This window comes from Penicillium mononematosum (genome assembly GCF_028829835.1).
Source record: "Penicillium mononematosum strain IBT 11891 chromosome Unknown utg000003l:1.0-8172316.0:1.0-8177699.0, whole genome shotgun sequence".
NCBI classification, from domain to species: Eukaryota; Fungi; Ascomycota; class Eurotiomycetes; order Eurotiales; family Aspergillaceae; genus Penicillium; species Penicillium mononematosum.
The window spans coordinates 1712332-1733546 of NW_026643273.1; the positions used below are offsets into that span (position 1 = coordinate 1712332).

General features: G+C 49.3%; 9 protein-coding genes across 9 annotated transcripts; 5 read left to right on the forward strand and 4 right to left on the reverse strand.

Annotated features, from left to right (window-relative positions):
- Positions 1 to 239: 239 nt before the first annotated feature.
- Positions 240 to 950, reverse strand: N7519_005581 (N-terminal protein methyltransferase; the record flags this gene model as incomplete). The annotated part of the gene is made up of 1 exon (XM_057292357.1): positions 240 to 950. The coding sequence occupies one exon, from the start codon at positions 948 to 950 to the stop codon at positions 240 to 242; it is 711 nt and encodes a 236-aa protein (XP_057147168.1).
- Positions 951 to 1606: 656 nt separating this feature from the next.
- Positions 1607 to 3230, forward strand: N7519_005582 (uncharacterized protein; the record flags this gene model as incomplete). Its single annotated transcript, XM_057292358.1, has 8 exons — positions 1607 to 1701; positions 1769 to 1836; positions 1907 to 1912; positions 1987 to 2104; positions 2199 to 2298; positions 2389 to 2539; positions 2590 to 2846; positions 2898 to 3230. The coding sequence occupies 8 exons, from the start codon at positions 1607 to 1609 to the stop codon at positions 3228 to 3230; spliced, it is 1128 nt and encodes a 375-aa protein (XP_057147169.1).
- A 372-nt stretch (positions 3231 to 3602) lies between these two features.
- Positions 3603 to 4794, reverse strand: N7519_005583 (uncharacterized protein; the record flags this gene model as incomplete). Its single annotated transcript, XM_057292359.1, has 3 exons — positions 3603 to 4491; positions 4548 to 4594; positions 4645 to 4794. 3 exons carry the CDS (start codon positions 4792 to 4794, stop codon positions 3603 to 3605), a joined length of 1086 nt encoding a protein of 361 aa, XP_057147170.1.
- A 1150-nt stretch (positions 4795 to 5944) lies between these two features.
- Positions 5945 to 7490, forward strand: N7519_005584 (uncharacterized protein; the record flags this gene model as incomplete). The annotated part of the gene is made up of 3 exons (XM_057292360.1): positions 5945 to 5958; positions 6006 to 6073; positions 6127 to 7490. The coding sequence occupies 3 exons, from the start codon at positions 5945 to 5947 to the stop codon at positions 7488 to 7490; spliced, it is 1446 nt and encodes a 481-aa protein (XP_057147171.1).
- A 263-nt stretch (positions 7491 to 7753) lies between these two features.
- Positions 7754 to 8431, reverse strand: N7519_005585 (uncharacterized protein; the record flags this gene model as incomplete). Its single annotated transcript, XM_057292361.1, has 2 exons — positions 7754 to 7962; positions 8026 to 8431. 2 exons carry the CDS (start codon positions 8429 to 8431, stop codon positions 7754 to 7756), a joined length of 615 nt encoding a protein of 204 aa, XP_057147172.1.
- Positions 8432 to 9147: 716 nt separating this feature from the next.
- On the forward strand, positions 9148 to 12548 carry N7519_005586 (DNA-directed DNA polymerase gamma MIP1; the record flags this gene model as incomplete). The annotated part of the gene is made up of 3 exons (XM_057292362.1): positions 9148 to 9238; positions 9296 to 11404; positions 11473 to 12548. The coding sequence occupies 3 exons, from the start codon at positions 9148 to 9150 to the stop codon at positions 12546 to 12548; spliced, it is 3276 nt and encodes a 1091-aa protein (XP_057147173.1).
- Positions 12549 to 13305: 757 nt separating this feature from the next.
- Positions 13306 to 15425, forward strand: N7519_005587 (putative CorA family metal ion transporter; the record flags this gene model as incomplete). The annotated part of the gene is made up of 5 exons (XM_057292363.1): positions 13306 to 14950; positions 15006 to 15079; positions 15125 to 15177; positions 15226 to 15279; positions 15332 to 15425. The coding sequence occupies 5 exons, from the start codon at positions 13306 to 13308 to the stop codon at positions 15423 to 15425; spliced, it is 1920 nt and encodes a 639-aa protein (XP_057147174.1).
- A 282-nt stretch (positions 15426 to 15707) lies between these two features.
- N7519_005588 (uncharacterized protein) lies at positions 15708 to 16977 on the reverse strand (the record flags this gene model as incomplete). The annotated part of the gene is made up of 2 exons (XM_057292364.1): positions 15708 to 16710; positions 16802 to 16977. The coding sequence occupies 2 exons, from the start codon at positions 16975 to 16977 to the stop codon at positions 15708 to 15710; spliced, it is 1179 nt and encodes a 392-aa protein (XP_057147175.1).
- A 347-nt stretch (positions 16978 to 17324) lies between these two features.
- On the forward strand, positions 17325 to 20987 carry N7519_005589 (uncharacterized protein; the record flags this gene model as incomplete). Its single annotated transcript, XM_057292365.1, has 3 exons — positions 17325 to 17552; positions 17620 to 20536; positions 20617 to 20987. The coding sequence occupies 3 exons, from the start codon at positions 17325 to 17327 to the stop codon at positions 20985 to 20987; spliced, it is 3516 nt and encodes a 1171-aa protein (XP_057147176.1).
- Positions 20988 to 21215: the final 228 nt, after the last annotated feature.

Sequence of the window (21215 nt, forward strand, 5' to 3'; positions counted from 1 at the left end):
GCTGTCGAAGAAAGTGGTTGTATGTACATAATGGTGAACGGTTGTGATCGGGCATCCATGCGAATTGGGGGATTAGAAGATAGGAATAACACATGCTGGACCGGAAATTTCAAATTCGTGCAAGCATCCATCAAAGCCCCGGTGTACCCGTCCGACTAGTAATAGAAATCCGTAGAGACCAAATCTGGCACCATGGACCATCGAAAATCTGGCAATGAGAGACACAAGGCATGGGGGGGCTAATTGGTTGTCTTCGGCCGCAAGGCGTAGAACTGCACAGGCAAGAGTTTGAAAGACTGGGGGAAGCCCTTCTGGAGTTCCGACTTGACGACCTCCATGCCGGCCGCCTCGAAGACTTGTCTGAATTTGGCATCTGTCCTTGTGACACTGCTATCCTCACTGTCGTACATATCCTGTCCGGAGAAATGGGTGGATAGATTCTCCTTGACAACCATAAGGCCGTTTTCAGTCAATGCCTTGCGGCACCGCACGGTATAATCAATGAGCTGTGAATCTGTAAGGTGGCCCACACACCACTGGACCCAGATCAAATCGTATTTCTTCTCTGGGGTCCAATCTTCAAGGCCACGCGTGTAGATAGTTCCAACGACGCCGTCTCGTTTCAATTGGCTGTCTTTCATCACTTGTGTGAACTTGGCTACCGGCTCTACCGCATCTACCACTTCACAGACATGGCTTAGGAAGCCCTCTGTCACCCGGCCGACACCGGCGCCGCAGTCCACACCTTGGTGGAATTTGCCCCCAGATTGGACGCCTGGTAGTAAACGGCGAACCTTGGCTAGGAAAGATTTAGACCCCTGTAGGTCAATGCGTGACACTGAAGGGAACTGGCCCAGCATGCTACCCGTGGTGGCTGGCACGCTGTTCCAATATTTCAAGGAGGCGGCATGGTCGATTTTGGAATCGGCCGTGGTGTGCGAGTCTGTCATGTTGGAAGTGTTGACAATGTTGGCCTGTATAATTGTTTATCGGAATGATTGAACATCCGTAAGAAGCGAGGAATGTCTTAGGTGATGATTGTATGACGAGAAAATCTATATCTATCTCTATCACGTGATCATACAATTGGCAACGTACTCCGTGCATCGTACAACGTTATACGTATAACATACACATACAACATAGTAGCCTCTATCTTCGAGATCTATAATATGCATACTTTATTGTGATTGGTTTAATTTTTCTTTGTCTCAGCACTAAAGTCATTTCCCTGTATTCTTGGCAAGTCGACTTTAAATTGACCCTAATTGGTCTCATGAAGACGTGATACGCTAGACGAGGAAAAAAGAAGAGTTGAGTGGGCTGTGCTATGATCGACAGGGATAGACCACAAAAATCTCCTCGATCTTCAACACCCTGAAACCTCCCAGGGACCCCAGGGCTTGGGGATTACGTGGAAGGACTGGGCGACACACCTATTGAAACGGCGATGTGATTGGAAGTGCCCACTGTAGCGTCTCCATAGGGGTGTAAACTGCCGATCGTTCATAAATCCATTTCTTTCCCCTTATCATCTCCCTTTCACCTTTTTTTTTTCTCCTACTCACCACAGTCATTCTTTTATACTGTTCTTTTGATTTTCACCATGGCAAACGGTCGCTCGTCGCAGGATGAGCGTAAGCTCGAGGGTGGCTCTCCTGCCCCCAAGGACAACGGCCTCCACCCCGGCTTCTACATTGCGTACGTGACATTTTTACGTCCTAGAGACCTTCTTGTCCAGAATTAAAACTAAGACTGGACTTTCTAGCCTGTGGATTGCTCTGAGTTCCAGCGTCATCCTGTTCAACAAATGGGTTCTTGCGAGCGCCAAGTTCAGTATGGACCCCTTCTCTCTAATCCCCTACTATTCGCATTGGGCTTCGCAGCTAACTTTGATTGATTATAGACTTCCGTGAGTCCCTCCGCCGCCAAAAACTAGGAATTTAACCGCGTCTGTGGAAATCGATTACTGACGTGACATACCAGCGCTCTTCTTGACCACCTGGCACATGGTGTTTGCCACGGCCATGACCCAGATTCTCGCCCGGTTCACTACCGTGCTTGACTCCCGCCACAAGGTCCCTATGAACCCTGCGACCTATGCGTGAGCAACCCCGATAATCCAATATAGAGTAGCTAGCACGGCTGCAGTTCAACCCCGAATTCTCGATCGCTGACCGGTGGATTTGTGCATACAGACGCGCCATTGTGCCCATTGGTGTCATGTTCAGTTTGAGTCTGATCTGCGGTAACTTGGCATACCTCTACCTGAGTGTTTCCTTTATCCAGATGCTGAAGGTGTGTTTGAACCGGGAGTTTTCGCCTCAATTGCGATTTGCGCTCTCTCAAGTGCTAGGCTCGACTCAATGCTAATGCCACATTTTCTAGGCTACCAACGCTGTCGCAACCCTGTTGGCCACCTGGGCTTTCGGAATCGCTCCTACCAACTTGAAGACTCTCGGCAATGTGTCCCTCATTGTTGTCGGTGTTGTGATTGCCTCGTTCGGCGAGATCAAGTTCGAGATGGTCGGCTTCCTCAGTATGTTATCTTCTGGTATATCTGATATTCTAGTTCTAACGACCATATAGTCCAGATCGCCGGTATCGTCTTCGAGGCCCTCCGTCTTGTCATGGTCCAGCGTTTGCTCAGCTCCGCCGAATTCAAGATGGACCCCTTGGTCTCTCTGTACTACTACGCCCCGGCCTGCGCCGTCACCAACGGTCTCGTTACCCTCTTCGCTGAGGCTCCCCGTCTTACTATGGGTGATATCTACGGCCTCGGTATCGGTACTCTCATTGCCAACGCACTGGTTGCTTTCCTTCTCAACGCTTCCGTTGTCTTGCTGGTAAGCCGTTTTATCTCATGGATAGTAACCACGTCTCTGACACATCAATAGATTGGCAAGACTTCTGCTGTCGTCCTGACCATGGCTGGTATCCTCAAGGACATCCTCCTTGTTGCTGCCTCCATGATCATTTTCCGCGACCCCGTCACTGCCCAGCAGTTCTTCGGTTACTCCATTGCCCTGGCTGGTCTGGTGTACTACAAGCTTGGTGCTGAGAAGTGCCAGAGTCTTGCTACCGATGTGCGCCTCCAGGTCGGCGAGTACAACCGCAGCAACCCCGTCCGCACCAAGGCCATCCTCATCGGTGTGCCTTGCATTCTCATTCTGCTTGTTCTCTACAGTGGCAGCCCCGCCCCCGCTGCTGCTACTCAGGTGACTCACTAAGCATGAACGCGCGTACATTGGCGAACTGAAGCAATCGACGGAAATTTGGAACACGCGGAGCGCATTCCGCGTGGGCCTATTGTTTCACGAATCCAAGCTCGGGTAACTAAATCCGATGCTTATGTTAAATTTTGATCAAGACCATGTCTTGTCTTGTCTGGACAGGACAGAACATGCATGTAAAGTTAGGGACATAGACGATATCTGGCTGTTTTCATTGGGGATAAGATTTATAATAAACGGCTGCATGAAATTGATATATTCGAAGTATCGACTGTATGTTTATTCCTGGTATATCCTTGCGTAGTACAATGTTGCAATTCGTGTTTCAGGTTGACATATTCCTAACGATGACGCGCGTATCATGGTACCTCACGGATAACGCTTGAACAAAATATCCGCTAGGCCATGACAAACGGACCCGACGGCAAAAGTAGCAGCAAAGACAGAAAACCCGACGACATACCCAGGCGAGTCTTCCGCTGGAAACAGGGCACTCCCATATAACTGCGCCAAAGCAGCAACGGCAGGTATCCACGCGAGCATGATCGCACGAACATCAGGAGTGACCGAAGCCAGAGCCGTAGTAGCAAATGAAAGAGCAAGCGCGCCTCCTGTCCAGAGAGTCATATTAATGAAGCACAAAAGCACGTATCGTGCAATATAATTTCGAATGGCCGCTGTAAGAGCAAAAAACACCATCCCGACTATCATGTTGCCCACCAGTAGCTGTCCCCTAGCATGGGGCTCGCGGTCAGCGAACCAGCAAATCGGGACAGCGGCAAACAGAGAGGCAATATACAGCGGAGCTGTCATGTACTGCGCGTTGGTGGAGGTATATCCCATATCGTTGATCAAAGTTGGATAGAAGTATGAGATAGCCCCGGGCCCCGAAAGGGTTATGTATCCCGGGATCAGTACCCAGGCGCGCCAATTTGAGAGTGCTTTGAGTAAGAGTATAAAGATAGAGGTGTTCTGGGTCTTCGAGTCGCCTTGGTCGATTCCATCTTCCATGAGTCTCTGTTGGGCTAGCTTTCGTTCTTCGGAGGAGAGCCCGCGACTGCTGTGCGGGTAGTCTAGTAGAGTCCAGTGGACGAACAAGCTGACTCCAGCAGTTGCGACTCCTTCGACAATGAAGAGCCATCTCCAGCCACGGATACCTTGTGCGCCGTCTAATGTCGATGTGATGGCTCCCGAGATTACGCCCCCAAAGGCTCCTGAGAGTATACCTGCGGTTAGGAAGATGATGAATCGTTTTGATCTGCTTCGAATAAGCGATATTTCAGGTCTGTGTCATTGTGCTATAGGAAAACATACTGCTCGTTCTTTCGATACCATGTAGAAATTAAGAAGATGACAGCTGGCTTCGTCAATGTTAAAAGTGAATTTATGGAATATTACTCAAGTCACTCACACTAAACCCTGCTTCGAACACACCGAGAAGAAATCTTAGGGCTATCAGCTGGCCTTGATGACGAACAGCACCTATCAAGGCTGCCACAGATTCCCATGCAAACGTGATTATTGGAATGAAAATGGATGGGCGAGTTCGACAAAGGATCATGCTGAATCTAGAGTTAGCACGTGGCATGTGGAAGAAATAAAGCCTCTCCTCTTACTTAGATGGTACCGCAGAAATAGTATAGCCAATCACCCATACTATCACGGCTGTATAGTATTGATGCGATGTGAGGTACAGATCTTCTTCCATCCCTGCGATTTTTGCAAGGCCAATGTTCGATCTGTCCTAGTATTTTTTAGCGATATATAGTTGGCCATTGTTAGGTTAAGGTACCATGTAGGAGAAAAGGTAAAGAATAAAGATGGAAGGCATCAAATAGAGATCGATCTTTCGGACAAGCTTCTTCTCCTCGTGTGCATCGACAATGATGCACCTGCCGGTATCCTCAGAGTGCAAAGACTGAGCTTTGGTATGTTCGGCAAATATAGACATTTCAGTGATGGTTGATTATATCAATTGGCAGGTTATCTAGCTAGAGTGATGTTGATAAGGCAGATGACTTTGTTGAACTACCATTCCTCTCGCATCTAGTCTGGGATCAGTGGCCTTATATCAAATTTATGGGGTTATCAGTGTACATAGAAAATATTATGGTTGATCTGGGGTAATATTCGGGGGTTAGGGTTGTGGTTCTGAAGTGGTTCTCTCTCTACACGATCTTGTTCGATACCAACATGCCACAACATTGTTTGCGTCGTAGCAAAGCCCAGATCAAAATATCCCGTCAAGAATATGGTAGATAACTAGGTTGACATTTATAACAAATACGTTGCCACGCCGGAGCTAGCGGAGGAGGATACGGATATTATAGGGATTTATAAGATGGGAATGGCTTCAATGCCTGGAATTGGATGAGCATGGATATTTGTCTAGTGGATTCATCATCTTTTTTTCTTGTTTTTAAGGAGTAGGGCGACACTGCTACAGTTGTCGTTTCTTGTTTGGCGTCTTTTCGTTGGCCAAATTGGCCGTTTTGGTGTGGCTGTTTATGGAAATGTGTCATTGTTGCGCGTGTGGGCCCAGACATGCCATGTCCCAAATTTCATTCCGATTCAAACACCATTCGACATTTGTGGATTCGCATCGAATTTGAAGCATTTCAAGTGGCGAAAGAAGCAAGAGATATTTGGCCATGGCGACCAATAGGGGAATTGTTGTCATATCAGGGGGAGCGCGGCGAATAATCTCGTCGATGTATTCAGCGCCGTCCGTGAAAGCAAGAATTGTCCCCTTAGCTACATCATTCCAATCAGTGATAACGGAGGATCCTCTTCCGAGTTGATTCGCATATTCGGTGGCCCTGGGATTGGTGATGTTCGGAGTAAGTCCAACACTTCGGATCTCTCCTAACTCGTTTGCTAACTTGTCGGACAGGTCGATTGGTTCGCTTGATTCCGGATTCGCCAGAGCACCCTGAGAGGTCGGCGATCAAGGCATTGTTTAACCATCGGCTGCCTGCGGAAGCAGGCATCGCAACCAATGAATGGCAGTCCATCGTTGATGGCACATCTGGGCTATGGACAGCTATCACTCCCGCAAAGAAAGAATTGATACGCTCATTCTTCAATGTATTAAACCTGGAAATTCTAAAACGAGCCCGACCGCCATCATCAACTTTTGACTTCACCTCCGCCAGTGTGGGAAATCTCTTTTTGACTGCCGCCCGGCTGTTCAGTGGAAGCTTCGAGAGTGCCATTTATCTACTCGGGAGCATCTGTGGCGTGCCGTCAGATCTGGTGCGCGTAATCCCAGCAATCAACTCCAATTTTTCCCACCATATCTCTGCATCGCTTGCCGACGGAACTGTCATTGTCGGACAGAACTGTATCTCGCACCCAAGCGAGGCGACAGCCCTTGACCACAACTCCCGCTCTAGGAGGCCGAGTCTGCTCCTTGCCGATGGAGACGATGCTGATTATACAGATTCCGAAATGTCGGACCCGACAACATACGAGGAGGATCATCTTCCTGGCTCTCTGGCAACTCTCCGCAACAAGAATATCAAGTTCAGTAAAACCGAGAACGAAGATTTGAGTTCCAGAATCACTCGCATCTGGTACATCAACCCCTACGGCCAGGAGATTCGACCACCCGCGAACCCACGAGTGCTGGAAGCAATAAACGACTCCCAGGCCATTATCTACAGCATTGGATCTCTCTACACGTCGATCATCCCTGCCATCATTCTGCGAGGTGTAGGTAAAAGCATCGTCTCCAGTCCAGCCCGGCACAAAATCCTCATTTTGAACGGATCATTGGATCGGGAAACGGGGCCTCCATCCGCACCTTTTTCCGCGTCTGACTTTGTGGAAGCAATTGCAAGCGCTGGAGAAGAAAGTCGTGGACGGGGCCCAATTATTCATTCTCAAGATCAAAGTCAAACCCCCGCCACGACTTCAGTGCAAGAAAATGTTCGAAATTACAGAGCCCTTCCTTATACCAACTATGTGACTCATATACTGCATCTGGATGGTCCGGGGACACCGCATGTGGACCGTGAGCGGCTCACGCGTATGGGCATTGAAACGCTTCGTCTCTACGGACGAAAAATCATGGCCAAGGATGGCGATAAGGAGACCGTTATTGGGATGCAATATGATCCCAATGCCCTTGTACAGGCCATTGAGGTAGTGCTGGGGAAGAAGGGGGATGCAATGGTCCGGGGAGGTCTGGGCAGTGCGCTTGGTCGACGGAATACACTCGATCCTGCAAGAAGAGACCGATCGGATATGCAATAGTATCTTTTTAGAAGTCAACATCGTACTATAGTCCACATCGAGATACAACGATGTCTACACACCATGTAAATCAATAGCAAATGAAACTCCATTCATCAATCCCGAGTCATTAACCACAGACGCAATCGCTTATGCATAATTCCAAAAATAAAATAAAATAAAATAAAATTTCCACCCATTCCCATGCTCCGATTCGCAATGCCGCAAGAGTCGAGAGAAAAAACAAAGAATTAAAGAGCCGAAGAAAAGCCGACGTAAAGGCTCTATGGGCCAGACACGGGAATATCACCTCGCTTTCTCGTTAGAAACAACAGCGGAATGAGATTCTTGGGCTTCCCAGGCGTCTCCTTTCGCGAAATCGGTGTGCGGCACACCGGGCAAGTACCTTTGTGATGTTTCGTAGAGTCACCGCCGCGTGTTTCTTCGCTCATCTTCAAGCAATCGATTATGCACTTGTGACAGAAGAGATGGCCTATATATAAGGAGTCAGTAGAAGCCCTGGCCAAGCCTATATGGTAGAGAATCAAGAACATACCGCATGAGGTGCTCGTTGCGTCCACGGGCGTCTCCATGCAAATGGGACATTTGTAAGCGCGTATAGCGGAGAGATTCGAATCGCACTCTGCTGATGCCTGTGCTTTGATGGCATCCTCCCTCTGTTTGGCCACTGTGCGAGCGAGTGCAGCCGCGCCTGCGTCGTCGGTCATATCGATCGTTTCGATGGGCTGGTCTTCGGAGAGAGTCGAAGAGGATGCTGTGGAATCACCGTGCTCGTCGCTCCAATTGCGACGACGCTTGACACCACGGGGAGTAGGCAGCTGTGCATGGCGGGAGGAGGATGCGTGGTCCGAGGCGGCAGGTGGGGAGGAGGATAAAGAGATAGGATTTTGTCGAGATGATCTGGTGGTCAGGTCCACAACAGCAGCCCTGTTTCGACTCATTGTGATGGAACAGGTAGGAGGACTCTTTCTAATAGGGTTTCTGTGAGGGTCGACCGAGAGAAATATTCTAGAATTGGAAAGGAAAGTTGTCCGCGGCTCTGTGCTGCCGTGTGGGGGAGGACGTGAGACGACGTAGAATTGTTGGCCCACGAACAGCCTCAGTATTTAATTTTTGCTGAGACACAAGGCAGCTATCATAGATTTGAGCAGAAGAATATCGTCGGCAAAATCGGGGGCTCTTCAGTGCTCAAAGAAGGCGATGGCGACAATGGCGGACACACTGATCTCCGGGCTTATCGAGAAGGTCACGTGGAGATAAAGGATCAGATAAGCCCGCCATGTAGTATTCCCTATCTATAATTGGAAGGCGGTAAGTGGGCAAATATATAGGCATAATGCATACATACTATATTGTCTCCAAGAAGAAGGCGGTCAAAACCATGGGAAAACTATATTCCGACCTGCATGACGCCCAGATCTGAGATATCGCGATAGGCGATGATATGGAAATTACCTACATTCACCTTCTTTTTCTAGGATCTTCTTCGGGCTTCAGTGCAGCCATACGGCTGTGGCCACACTTTTAACATGACCTAACGCTGGCAGTCTCTTATTTTTATGATGTTATCTTGGAAGTCCTCCTGCACTCCTTGTTCCAGGGGTGCCGTGAGGTCTTTCTCGCGACTAAGCTCGACGCTCCTGATCAAGCCGCCGTCATGGTACCATTTACACAGAAGTCATATAAGACCTTCTTCTACTTCCGCCGACAATGCTACCACTGCGCGATCTCTTTCTGGTGGGTGTACTGTCTTTTGCGCTTTTCGATAAGAGAACAACCAAATCGCAATTACTGACCTCTCGCAGTCCCTTCCTCATCCAGATTCAATGACATCGGAGTCCAACAGCTCAGCGATCATGTCCATGCTCAAGTTTTCCCACATAAAGGTCGCATCCCGGACCCAGAACTAGTCGCACTTTCGAAGGATCATTTGGCTAGGCATGAGCTCCTAGGCAAATCTCAAAGCGGCGCCGGTCCTGTTGCATTCGATCTTCCTGCTCTCAAGGGGCAAACATTGGATGAGCATTTCTACAAACTTGGAATGGATTCTTCCGAACCCTACCTGTCATGGGCTAAATCATACGCGGCTCTCAACTGCCCGGCCAAACCACGCAAATGGGTCAAACGCAGTGGATGGACGAAATATCATACTGACGGCACTTCTGAGCCTGTCGATGCTCCCAATGAATCAATGTTAACATTCGACACCGAGGTCATGTACAAAAACAATGCATTTGCAGTCATGGCTTGCGCGGTAAGCCCGACGGCATGGTATGCATGGATATCACCGTGGCTGCTCGGCGAGTCAGAGAATGAAATACAGCTAGTACCCTTGGGAGACCCCAGCCAACCCCGCATTGTGGTTGGCCACAATATTGGTTACGATCGAGCCCGCGTCCTTGAGGAATACGACATGCAACAGTCTCAAAACTTCTTCCTTGACACAATGTCCCTTCACGTGGCGGTCAACGGCATGTGTTCACAACAGAGACCAACTTGGATGCGCCACAAAAAGAATCAGGACATGAGAGATAAAATCGCGAATGAGCACGATTCTGTGGAGCTTGCTGCACTTCTCGAAAACAACATGCTGAGGGAAGAAGAGGAAGAGCTTTGGGTTGGGCGAAGCTCGGTGAACTCTCTGCGTGATGTGGCCAAATTCCATTGTGATGTCACCATCGACAAGGCGCAGAGAGATTTCTTCGGTGAACTTGATCGTGACTCTATCGTGGGCAGACTGGAGGAACTTCTCGATTACTGCGCCGCCGATGTTGCCATCACCCACCGTGTCTACCGAAAAGTTTTCCCCAACTTTCTCGAGACTTGCCCGCATCCTGTCAGTTTCGGCGCTCTTCGGCACTTGTCCTCTGTCATTTTGCCAGTCAATCAGTCCTGGGGAGAGTATCTTGCCAGCGCAGAAGAAACATATCATAAACGACTTGACGATGTCCAAAGTAGATTGATAGCACTATGCGACGAGGCATTGAAGTATAAAGACCAACCAAACTTTTACACGAATGATCCTTGGCTACAACAGCTGGACTGGTCCGGCCAAGAAATCAAAATGGCGAAAGGAAAAAAGAAGGGGGATCCTCCTCGGCCGGCAGCCAGGCAAAAGAAACCAGGAATGCCCAAGTGGTACAAGGATCTTTTTAGCTCAAACGCCGCAGAGATCAATCTGACGGTGCGAACTCGCATTGCACCTATTTTGCTCAAATTATCGTGGGACAACTACCCTCTGGTTTGGTCGGACCTGCACGGATGGACTTTTCGCGTTCCTCGTGAGCAAATCAAACAATATGAGAATCAACCTGTCGTTATGTGTGATATGACCGAGGAAAAGAACACCGAGCTGCGAGACGATAGAAAAGCCACATACTTCAAAATCCCCCACAAAGACGGCCCACAGGCCAGGTGTACCAATCCGCTTGGCAAAGGGTATATGCAATATTTTGAGCGTGGGATTCTGTCATCTCAGTATGAACTTGCCAAACAAGCGCTGGATATGAACGCCTCATGCTCCTACTGGATCAGCGCTCGAGATCGGATCATGGGTCAAATTGTGGTCTATGAAGATCAGGTGCAAAAGGGCGACAGGAAAATCGAAGCAAGTGATAATCGTGTCGGATTTATTCTGCCTCAGGTTATTCCCATGGGAACCATCACTCGACGTGCCGTGGAAAATACCTGGCTGACTGCAAGTAACGCGAAGGCCAACCGTGTCGGGTCAGAGCTAAAGGCTATGATCAAAGCACCGCCAGGCTACTCATTCGTTGGAGCTGATGTTGACTCCCAGGAATTATGGATTGCAAGTCTTGTCGGAGACGCCTCATTCCAGATTCACGGAGGAAACGCAATTGGCTTCATGTGCTTAGAAGGCTCCAAGGCTGAGGGGACTGATCTTCACTCACGAAGTGCGTCGATTCTGGGAATTTCGCGTAACGATGCCAAGGTCTTCAACTACGGCCGAATCTACGGGCAGGCGTCAAGTTCGCCGCTACTCTACTTCGCCAGTTCAACCCCTCTCTGACCGAAAAGCAGACGCAAGAGACTGCTAAGAACCTATACAAAGAGACCAAGGGAACGCGCACCTCACGCCGCCTCTTGAGTGAAACACCGTTTTGGCGAGGTGGCACCGAATCCTTTGTATTCAATAAACTCGAAGAGTTCGCGGATCAGGAACGACCTAGAACCCCTGCTCTAGGTGCTGGGATCACCGAGGCGCTTATGCGACGTTTCATTAACAAAGGCAGCTTCATGACATCTCGAATCAACTGGGCCATTCAATCGTCGGGTGTTGATTATCTTCACCTCTTGATCGTTAGCATGGACTATCTCATCCGACAATTCAACATTAAGGCCCGCTTGGCCATCACTGTTCACGATGAAATTCGCTACCTTGTCAAAGACGAGGATAGATACCGCGCCGCAATGGCTTTGCAGGTTGCCAACGTTTGGACTCGTGCCTTATTTTCACAGCAAGTGGGGATTGATGACCTTCCCCAATCCTGTGCCTACTTTTCTGCCGTCGACATTGACCATGTGCTTCGCAAAGAAGTCGACATGGACTGTGTGACTCCTTCGCACCCCTACACAATCCCGCATGGTGAAACGCTGGATATTACTCAGCTTCTGGACAAGAATCAGGAAGCTTTCTTGGACCCTTCCATCGCACCACAATCGCCTCCAGCCCCCGAAAAATATCCATACACCCCACGGGAGTCGGTCATGTCCGCCTTCCAAGCTTCCAAGGACATTGATTTCATCAAAGCTCAGATCACCAAGGATGACAAAGAGCTCCGCGATATCATCAAGGAGAAGACGCGGGCAGCTAGTAGCGCCGGCGCTCCTAGCCCTCGCACCCCTTCTACCAAACCGAAAGGCAAATCTACCAATTGGACCCCAGCAAAGCCCCAGCGGGCGGTCCTGATGGACATGGAGTCAGGCCTTTATCCCGACTTCCACGGGCCCCTTAGGCCTAATTCTCATGGGAACAAGCAGCCTCAAGTGGGATTCCACCGTCCTCCCTGGAAACCACGGGCAGCAGCGCGAGCATAATGCTGTCTCCCCTATCTTTCTCTCATTTTCTTTGTATTCTCTTTGGCAACCTATTCTTGCTGTAACTATTATTTTACTTCCCCATCTTGTTTAACTATTGTGGATGTTGTTATATCTGGAGTGATAGGAAGCCAGCATTGGGACGGCGTTACTGTATGGTGCATAGTGATGTGATGGAATGGAAACCGTGTACCTATATGTTCTTGTACGAATCAATCTATGCGAGTTCAAAAATCCTAAATACATGTATGTAGCATACTTATGTACGTATTGTACGAAGTAGAGTACTTCATCGGGGCTGTATCCAGGTCACGGTGTCTCCCTTAAATAAGGAGTAGCTAGGTACTCCACCTGAACCCCCCCTACGCATCGAAAACCCCTTTGTCTCCTAGTTTTTTTTATTCCTGCCCAGTATTTTTTCTTTGTTTTCGTTTCTTAATTCTCATGTCTTTCATGTTCAAATACATCCTTACTATTTGAGCCGGTTTCGTCTTAAGCAGACGCGGCAGAAAACCGCCCCTTCGACGTCATATCCCCCGCGCAAGTTCGACATGTTCTCCCCTGAAGCTGTGGTGTCTCGATGAGAGGTGCACCGATTATCCAAATATATTGGGTCTATTTTCGCCAGGCATTGACTAAAATATCCCTCTGGCCCAGGGGTCACATCATTGACGCACAGCACAGCAAAGTTCGGAGCCGATGAAAACCCGTCATTCCACCTCGCGATTACATGTGCGCGTCTATATGAACCGCCAAGATGAGCGTACACTCGCTTGATTATGCGCATCAGGGTGCTCCACGATCTGATATCGATGTTGAGGCGGGTCGCCTGTCGGTCAGCTCCCAAGTCTCTCCAACAGGAAAAGAGAGAGAGGAAACTTCGTCTCCCGCTTTCACCACAGCAGCACGAGTGAACTCCACCGAGACGACAAAACGCCGAGCCAGACGCAATACTGCCCGCTCATACCACCCCGAAGGCTTCGCGCAAGATCCCAATTGGCAACCAGGAACCGAACCCGGCATTGATCCAACCAAGCCGCTACCGCCATACACGTCAGAGTGGGCGTCCAACATACCCGCGGACCTACAACGACGCTGCCAGATTACAGTGGTGGATTTCTCACAGCATGAAATGCGACAGTATGAGCTGGACAATGACACACTGGAGCAATTCTTGGAGCGCGAGAGAGAGCCCTGGGTGCAATGCCGGTGGATCAATGTCAATGGGCTGAGCTGGGATGTGATTAAGATTCTTGGAAATCATAAGAGATTGCATCGACTTGCAATTGAGGATGTCGTCCATACCACTAACCGCACGAAAGCAGATTGGTACTCGGACCATGCCTTCGTCGTACTGACATTGCAAAAGTTAATGAAAATACAAGAAGAAGACTCCTCTGATTCGGAAGATGAGGAGGCAACTTCTTCCATTAGTCGATGGAAATCAAGAGACCGAAAAAGCTCTGTGATCAGTGACAAGAGCTCGATTTCGTTGAAGCGACCCACGAAGTGGAATGTTATCATAGCGGCGTTGAAGGACATTTTCCGATTCAGATCATCCACTAGACAGGAGCGCAAGGATAAGGCGACGTATGGATCGAGCGTTCGTCCTGGCCCTGGACAAACTTCAAAACAGAACTCCCATTTTGGAAATGTTGGGACCACCACAGAAACGACTGCCAGGAGTCTTCAGCGATATCGCGGTGGTCCCAATGAAGATCGAATTGAGTTTATGGAACGCCATGCTGCACTGTCTGCCAAAGGGCTATGCGTCACTTTAGAACAAGTCTCGATCTTTTTGCATGCCGATAATACGGTTACATCCTTTTTTGAAACGAGCGCGGATGACATTGAGGCGCCTATTGTTAGGCGCCTCACGTCGCCTGAGACTATTCTTCGACAGTCGTGCGATGCCAGTATGCTTTTGCAGGCCATTCTCGATGCCGTGATTGATCTTGCTATTCCAGTCACGATGGCATATCAAGATGCCATCGGAGACCTCGAGCTGGATGTCCTGACTGATCCAGACATTGAACAGTCAAAGTCTTTGTATATATTGACATCTGAGATTGCTGTTCTGAGGAACTCCATGCAGCCTATGGTGGCTGTGATTAATGCTCTCCGTGATCACCGGTCTGAGCCTGTCGGCTTACCAGGCTTTGGTGTCTTGCGGAATCCGCTTAGCCCAAGTGTGACTCCTGGGGAATTTGTTGATCCCCGTCCACATGTCGGGACTGTGACGCCAAATCTGAAGAGTATCGGAGGCACAACTGTTACGATCAGTTCTATGTGCCATACATATTTGGGTGATGCCCTAGATCACTGCATTACCATTGTCGAAGGATACGATCAGATGCGGCGCAATGCCGATAACATGATTGACCTCATTTTCAATACTATTGGTGCGTTCAATTTCTTTGATAGCCCGTGAAGAAATCAAACTAATATGCTGCGCAGGTGCCTACCAAAACGAAAGTATGAAACAGCTTACTCTTGTGACTTGTCTTTATCTTCCTATGACATTCTTGACAGTATGTATGGCTTAAATCTATCGAGAAAATTTCTGACGGTTTTAGGGTTATTTCGGAATGAATTTCACTCAATTCGGGGCAATCGAAAACAATGAAGGGTATGTCTTTCGACCCTTTCCTTCTGCAATCATTGCTGACCCGAGTAGATATTTCTGGAAGATTGCAGTACCTTTTGTCTGCGCTACGATTCTGCTCCTGATGTAAGTTGTGATATTCCTGCCGAGAACAGCCGGGACTAATTTACATCTTTAGGCGCGACAAAATCCAACGCTACGCTGTCATGCTCGCTCAGCGACGTTTGATTGTCAGCTCACGAAAGCAGAGACGAGAGAGGAAGAAGAAATAGATCCTGAACATCCTACAGCTCAGTGTCCCTATTATTGTGCCAAAATGTTGCTGCGTATGGGTGTTTTGGCTTGGGGCTTTCATTATTCGTATACACATTTTATTACTTGCAGACCTAGTCAGGTCTTATATTTGTACATTTCACTTCCATGGATAGTTTGGGGGATCAGTGTTCGACTTCACATCATGGCAACCGTTTATGTATTCCTAATGTACAACTACGTCACCACCGGTCTTAATCCCGAAGTATATCAGACACATATTATACACGACCTACATGCCATCAGTCCAGAGATTTCCGTCGGTAGGCCGAGTAAGCCTTCCACGGAAGTCTCCAGTCTGACCGAAGCAAATTCGGGCTGAAAACATCGAAGTCTTGCTTCTCAAGGCGATCCAACCACATGCGCGCGCCGACCGCCGGAAGGAAAACGCCAAATGCCCGGTTGACCTCATCGAGAGGTGACTCGCTGTTCCGAGCACCGGAAACATCATATTCATGGCCCTCTTCGCCCTCATGCTCAAAGTCATGACCGACATCCTCTCCGGCGCGGAGGTTGCTCAGCATCTGCTGCACAGTAATCAAATGATCGCTTGCCCGCGTCGCAACCGTGAAGACTGCGTCCCGGAGACCCTCGGCCTGGGCTCCATACCGGAGGACATCCTCTTCCTTAACACCAGCCTGAGCCATAACATCTAGAGGCAACATAACGGCTCCCTGCTTCGCACCCCCTCCTATCATGGAAGTCGCAGCCCCGCCAGCAGGTGCCTGAGCAGGCGGCGCAGGGAACGCAACAAACGGCAGTCCACGCAACACGGCCGCGATCCCCACTGCCTTTCCGATATGAGACGCAACATGGTCTGCAGTTACCGATGCCATGGGCAATGCCGACAGGGTGAGATACATGAGCGTCGAGTATGTATTCTCGGCGTAGGACTCGAGCGCGGCGATATTTGGGTATGGGTCGTTTGTTAGGGTTTGCTCCCGCGAGTTGATTAAACGGGTCAGCCAGCCCTTACTTATCCGCGCGCGGCCCTGCGTGCGCTCATGGAGTTCGGAGATGGCAGATGCAAGCAAGATAGCGACGGGTTCTTTTGGTGGCGTGCCGGCAAGGATCTTCGTTACTGAGTCGCGCCAGAATTGGAGCCGCATCAGTCCGATTGTGGGAGAGGAGGTAGTGTCGGGAATCATGGAGAGGGAGACATTTAGTGCGCGTAGCGCAATATAGAAGGATTGCGCATGTCGTGGGATGAAGGTGCTCAGTGTGTAGGAGGGACGGTCATATTTTCTGTGGGAAGCGGAATATGTTAGCTTTCGGAATTGTTTCCATCGTCGGAGCTTCAATCGGCTTGGAGAGCCATAAGGACGGTGTTTCATACGAGAGAAGAGCAACGCAGTATTGGTGAGCGCCTTGGACTTCTTCTGCGGTAATGGTGATGGGTGCGGCAATGGATTGTGTCCGGCTGAAGTGTCGTTTTTGTGATTGGAAGCTTCGCAGGTAGAACCTGCAGGCCCTACTTGCCTGGCATGGCCTAGCTGTCCCGAGAAAAGACATGTTCAATGTGAAGTTGACAGGCTCTGGGGAAAAAGATTTGATGTAATCGGGCCAAAGGCATTGGCCGGTCAATCTTTGTCAGCGATACCTGGACACCAGCAGGTAGGCTCGTTGGAAATGAAAGAAATATATTAGAAAGATTATAGTAAATTACAACAAAGAGGATAAACTAAAGAAATACAAACAATGAGAATTGAAATGTCTTGAAAAGCGCAGATATCAAAATCCAGTTTACAACATTTTCCCTTCAGGGCTGACGTCGATCCACCTGACTTCGCGTTTCTCGGCGCGTCTCCCCGACTTCACTTTTTTCCATCTTCATCACGAAGCTCGATGGTACAGCCAACATGAGCGAGGATGTAGAGCAACGCCCAGCAAAGAGGCAGCGTTTTTTCACTGACAGTCCAAGCTCGCCTTTACCCTCCAAACCAGAAGATACAGACGCGTCCTTGCCTCGTTGCCTGGAACACGAGTATCGTACGGATCATGGCGCCACACTCGAGCCTCCGTCACTTGACCGCATCCCGAAAAACTCTCCTAGCTTGGAAAACGAACCCTATCAGCAGCATACACGAGTTCGAATGACGGAAAGCCTAAGGGTTACCCAGTGTGAACGCTGCGCCTACCCCCTCTCCGCATCAGAATGGAGTAGATCAACAAATCGAGGAGGAAGTGACTATCAATACAACCACAACAAACACAATCCCAGATGGCTTCGATGTCGACCTTTTCACCAGCATCGTGGGAGAGCAACTACCTGCCGACTCAATCAAAATCATTCAATCAGCTGCTTCCAATGATCTTGAGCGAGCTGTGAACATATACTTTGATGGATCATGGAAGAAGCCTGTGCCGATGAATGGCAGCGCCCCCGCCAAAAGCCGGAAGCCTGCTCTTCCGGTACAGCCTAGCCTTGAAACGCTAGTTGAAAGTGAATCGGTACTGCGACATCAGCCACCAGCAAGGTATGTTGGCGCATTTGGGGTGGGAGGGTGGGCAACAAGAAGTGGCTTGGGATTTCTCAAGCATGGAGACCCCGTCATCATTGAACGCGCACGCTCACAGCCAACGATGAAACGTGGCCGAGGAGGCAAATCATTTATCAATCACAAAAGTGATGTTCTAACTCGGTTCACAAACACCTCGGGGCAAGAAGTCGGAAGGCTGCCACATGAGACTGCTGAATGGGTTTCTACGCTGATTGATCAGAAAATATGTCGGTTTGAAGGAGTCTGTGTGTTCGTGCCCGATAGGGTGCGAGTCAACGATACCATATATTTACAACTCCGAGTCTACCTGCGAAAGGAAGCCTTTCAAAGTGGGGCGCTCGCTGCTTTGAACAATGATGACAACAGGTCCACTGGACTGTTTGAAGAGAAGGAGAGCACCGAGGAGAAGAATTTGCGACTACGCCAAGTCGGTCTAGTGAAATTATTTCACGAAATCAATCTTCATCCTACCTCGACCAACCCAACTACGGAAAAGCACAAAAGGGATGGTATTCTGCGCGCCGCTGAAATTGCAGAACAATATGACAGCACAAAGAAGGAAAAAGACAAACCAAAATCAAACGATGATCCCAACGAGTCATCAGGCGAGGACGACAGCGAAGAACTGGAAGAAGATCAGCTCGATACGCTGTACCAAAAAGCTCAGTCATTCGATTTCAACATGCCAGCGGCAGATCCAGCGCCTAGTTTCACCCTTGATCTGCGCAAGTACCAGCAACAGGCCCTTCATTGGATGTTGGCAAAAGAGAAAGACTCAAAGCAAACTCGAGAGAAGTCAATGCATCCATTGTGGGAAGAATACACTTGGCCCAGAAAGGATGTTGACGACAAAGATTTACCACAAGTTAAAAACATTGACCATTTTTATGTCAACCCGTATTCGGGAGACCTCAGTGTTGACTTTCCTGCTCAAGAGCAACACTGCCGAGGCGGAATCCTGGCTGATGAAATGGGTCTGGGGAAAACTATTGAGATGCTCAGTCTGGTTCATTCGCACAGAGTCGAACCTGATCCACATGTTTCGAATGGTTTCAGCTCAGTGAATGACCTTGCTAGGATGCCAAACTCATCCGGGGTGGTGTCTGCACCATATACTACTCTGGTTGTGGCACCGACATCTTTAATCTCTCAATGGGAAAGCGAGGCACTCAAAGCCGGGACGCTGAGAGTCCTTGTTTATTATGGGTCGGACAAGGCTGTCAACTTGAGAGATATATGCTGCGAATCCAAATATGCAACAGCTCCACAGGTGGTTGTCACCAGTTATGGTGTGGTATTGTCGGAATTCCGCCAGTTCGCTCTCCAGTCTGCTCTAGGACCCAGTGCAAATGGGGGTCTATTCTCTGTGGAATTCTTCCGAGTAATTCTTGATGAGGCCCATGTGATCAAGAACCGCCGTTCTAAGTCTGCTAAATCATGCTATGAGTTAAAAGCTGCCCATCGGTGGGCACTGACTGGCACGCCCATTGTCAATCGCCTTGAGGACCTCTTCAGTCTGGTGCGTTTCCTAAAAGTGGAGCCATGGAGCAATTTCTCCTTCTGGAAGACGTTTATTACAGTGCCCTTCGAATCTAAAGAATACGTGCGGGCTCTGAACGTCGTGCAAAGTGTACTGGAGCCTCTCGTTCTTCGGCGGACCAAATCGATGAAAACCCCAGAGGGCCAGCCATTAGTTCCCTTGCCCAAAAAGACAATCACTATTGAGGAAGTGGAGCTACCGAAACAAGAACGAGAAATTTACGACTGCATATTTACTCGGGCTAAACGAACTTACAACGACAATGTTGTGGCTGGCACACTGTTACAGTCTTACAGCACAATCTTTGCTCAAATTCTCCGTCTTCGTCAGACCTGCTGCCACCCTATAATGACACGCAACAAAGCCATCGTTGCGGAAGAAGAGAGTGCGGCAGTAGCGGCTGATGCAGCCAACGAGTTTAAAGATGATATGGATCTTCAAGAATTGATCAACCAGTTCACCACGGAGAATGAGAACGCCGACTCTCAAGATACCTCCGGAACGATGGTTAAGTTCACCACCCATGCTCTTCGGCAGATCCAAACCGAGTCCAGCGGCGAGTGCCCTATCTGTTGTGAAGAGCCTATGGTCGATCCTGCGGTAACAGCGTGCTGGCACAGTGCGTGTAAGAAATGCCTCGAAGACTTCTTGCAACATCAAATGAACAAGGGCGTTGAGGCACGGTGCTTCAACTGCCGTGCACCAGTGGATGCAAAGAATACCTTTGAAGTAGTACGACATCCGTCCTCGAACTCAATTTCTTTCGGAGACGACACTGTGAGCAGCACGCCGCCAACCAGCTCACAACCTGCCCCACGCATCTCTCTCCGTCGCATATACCCTCTCTCTCCTTCTGCCCACACTTCAGCCAAGATTCACGCCCTCATTGCCCACCTCGGGCGCATCCCTCCAAATACCAAATCCGTTGTCTTCTCCCAATTCACCTCCTTCCTGGACCTGATCGGCCCACAACTCTCTCGTGTCGGAATCTCGCATATACGCCTGGATGGCTCAATGCCCCAGAAGGCCCGTGCCGCTGTTCTGGCCGAGTTTACAAAGCAGAGAGCTTTACTGACGATGACATCGTCGATATTGAAGATGATACCCCAGGGAGAAGCGTGCCTGTAAAGACTAGCGCTCCCTCGCCCTCAACACCAGCCCCTACAGTCCTACTCATCTCGCTGCGTGCCGGCGGCGTAGGCCTCAACCTAACAAGCGCAAGCAATGTCTTCATAATGGATCCGTGGTGGAGTTTCGCAATCGAAGCGCAAGCCATCGACCGCGTCCATCGAATGGGTCAGACACGCGATGTCAATGTGACGCGATTCGTGGTCAAGGATTCCATAGAAGGCCGCATGCTGCGCGTGCAAGAGCGTAAAATGAACATTGCTGGCTCGCTTGGATTGAAGATTGGCGGCGATGATGGTGATGCAGATAAGGGGAAGGAGAGACTCGAAGAGTTGAAAATGTTGTTCGAATGATTGTTTCCATGGCTTAATGGTTGGTTGCTTCTTTACACTTGCGATACCCTGCTCCGGCGTGTGGATGATAGAGATTGGATTTCAGTAAATGCAAGACACCATGTATTTCCAAATTGTAGTCTTCGAAATTTTCTTCGTTGGACTTTGCGTCAATATTTAAAATGAACAGTTCGATAATTGAAGTGCAATTGGATATCAGTACACTTAAACTCAGAATAAGGGTGCCAA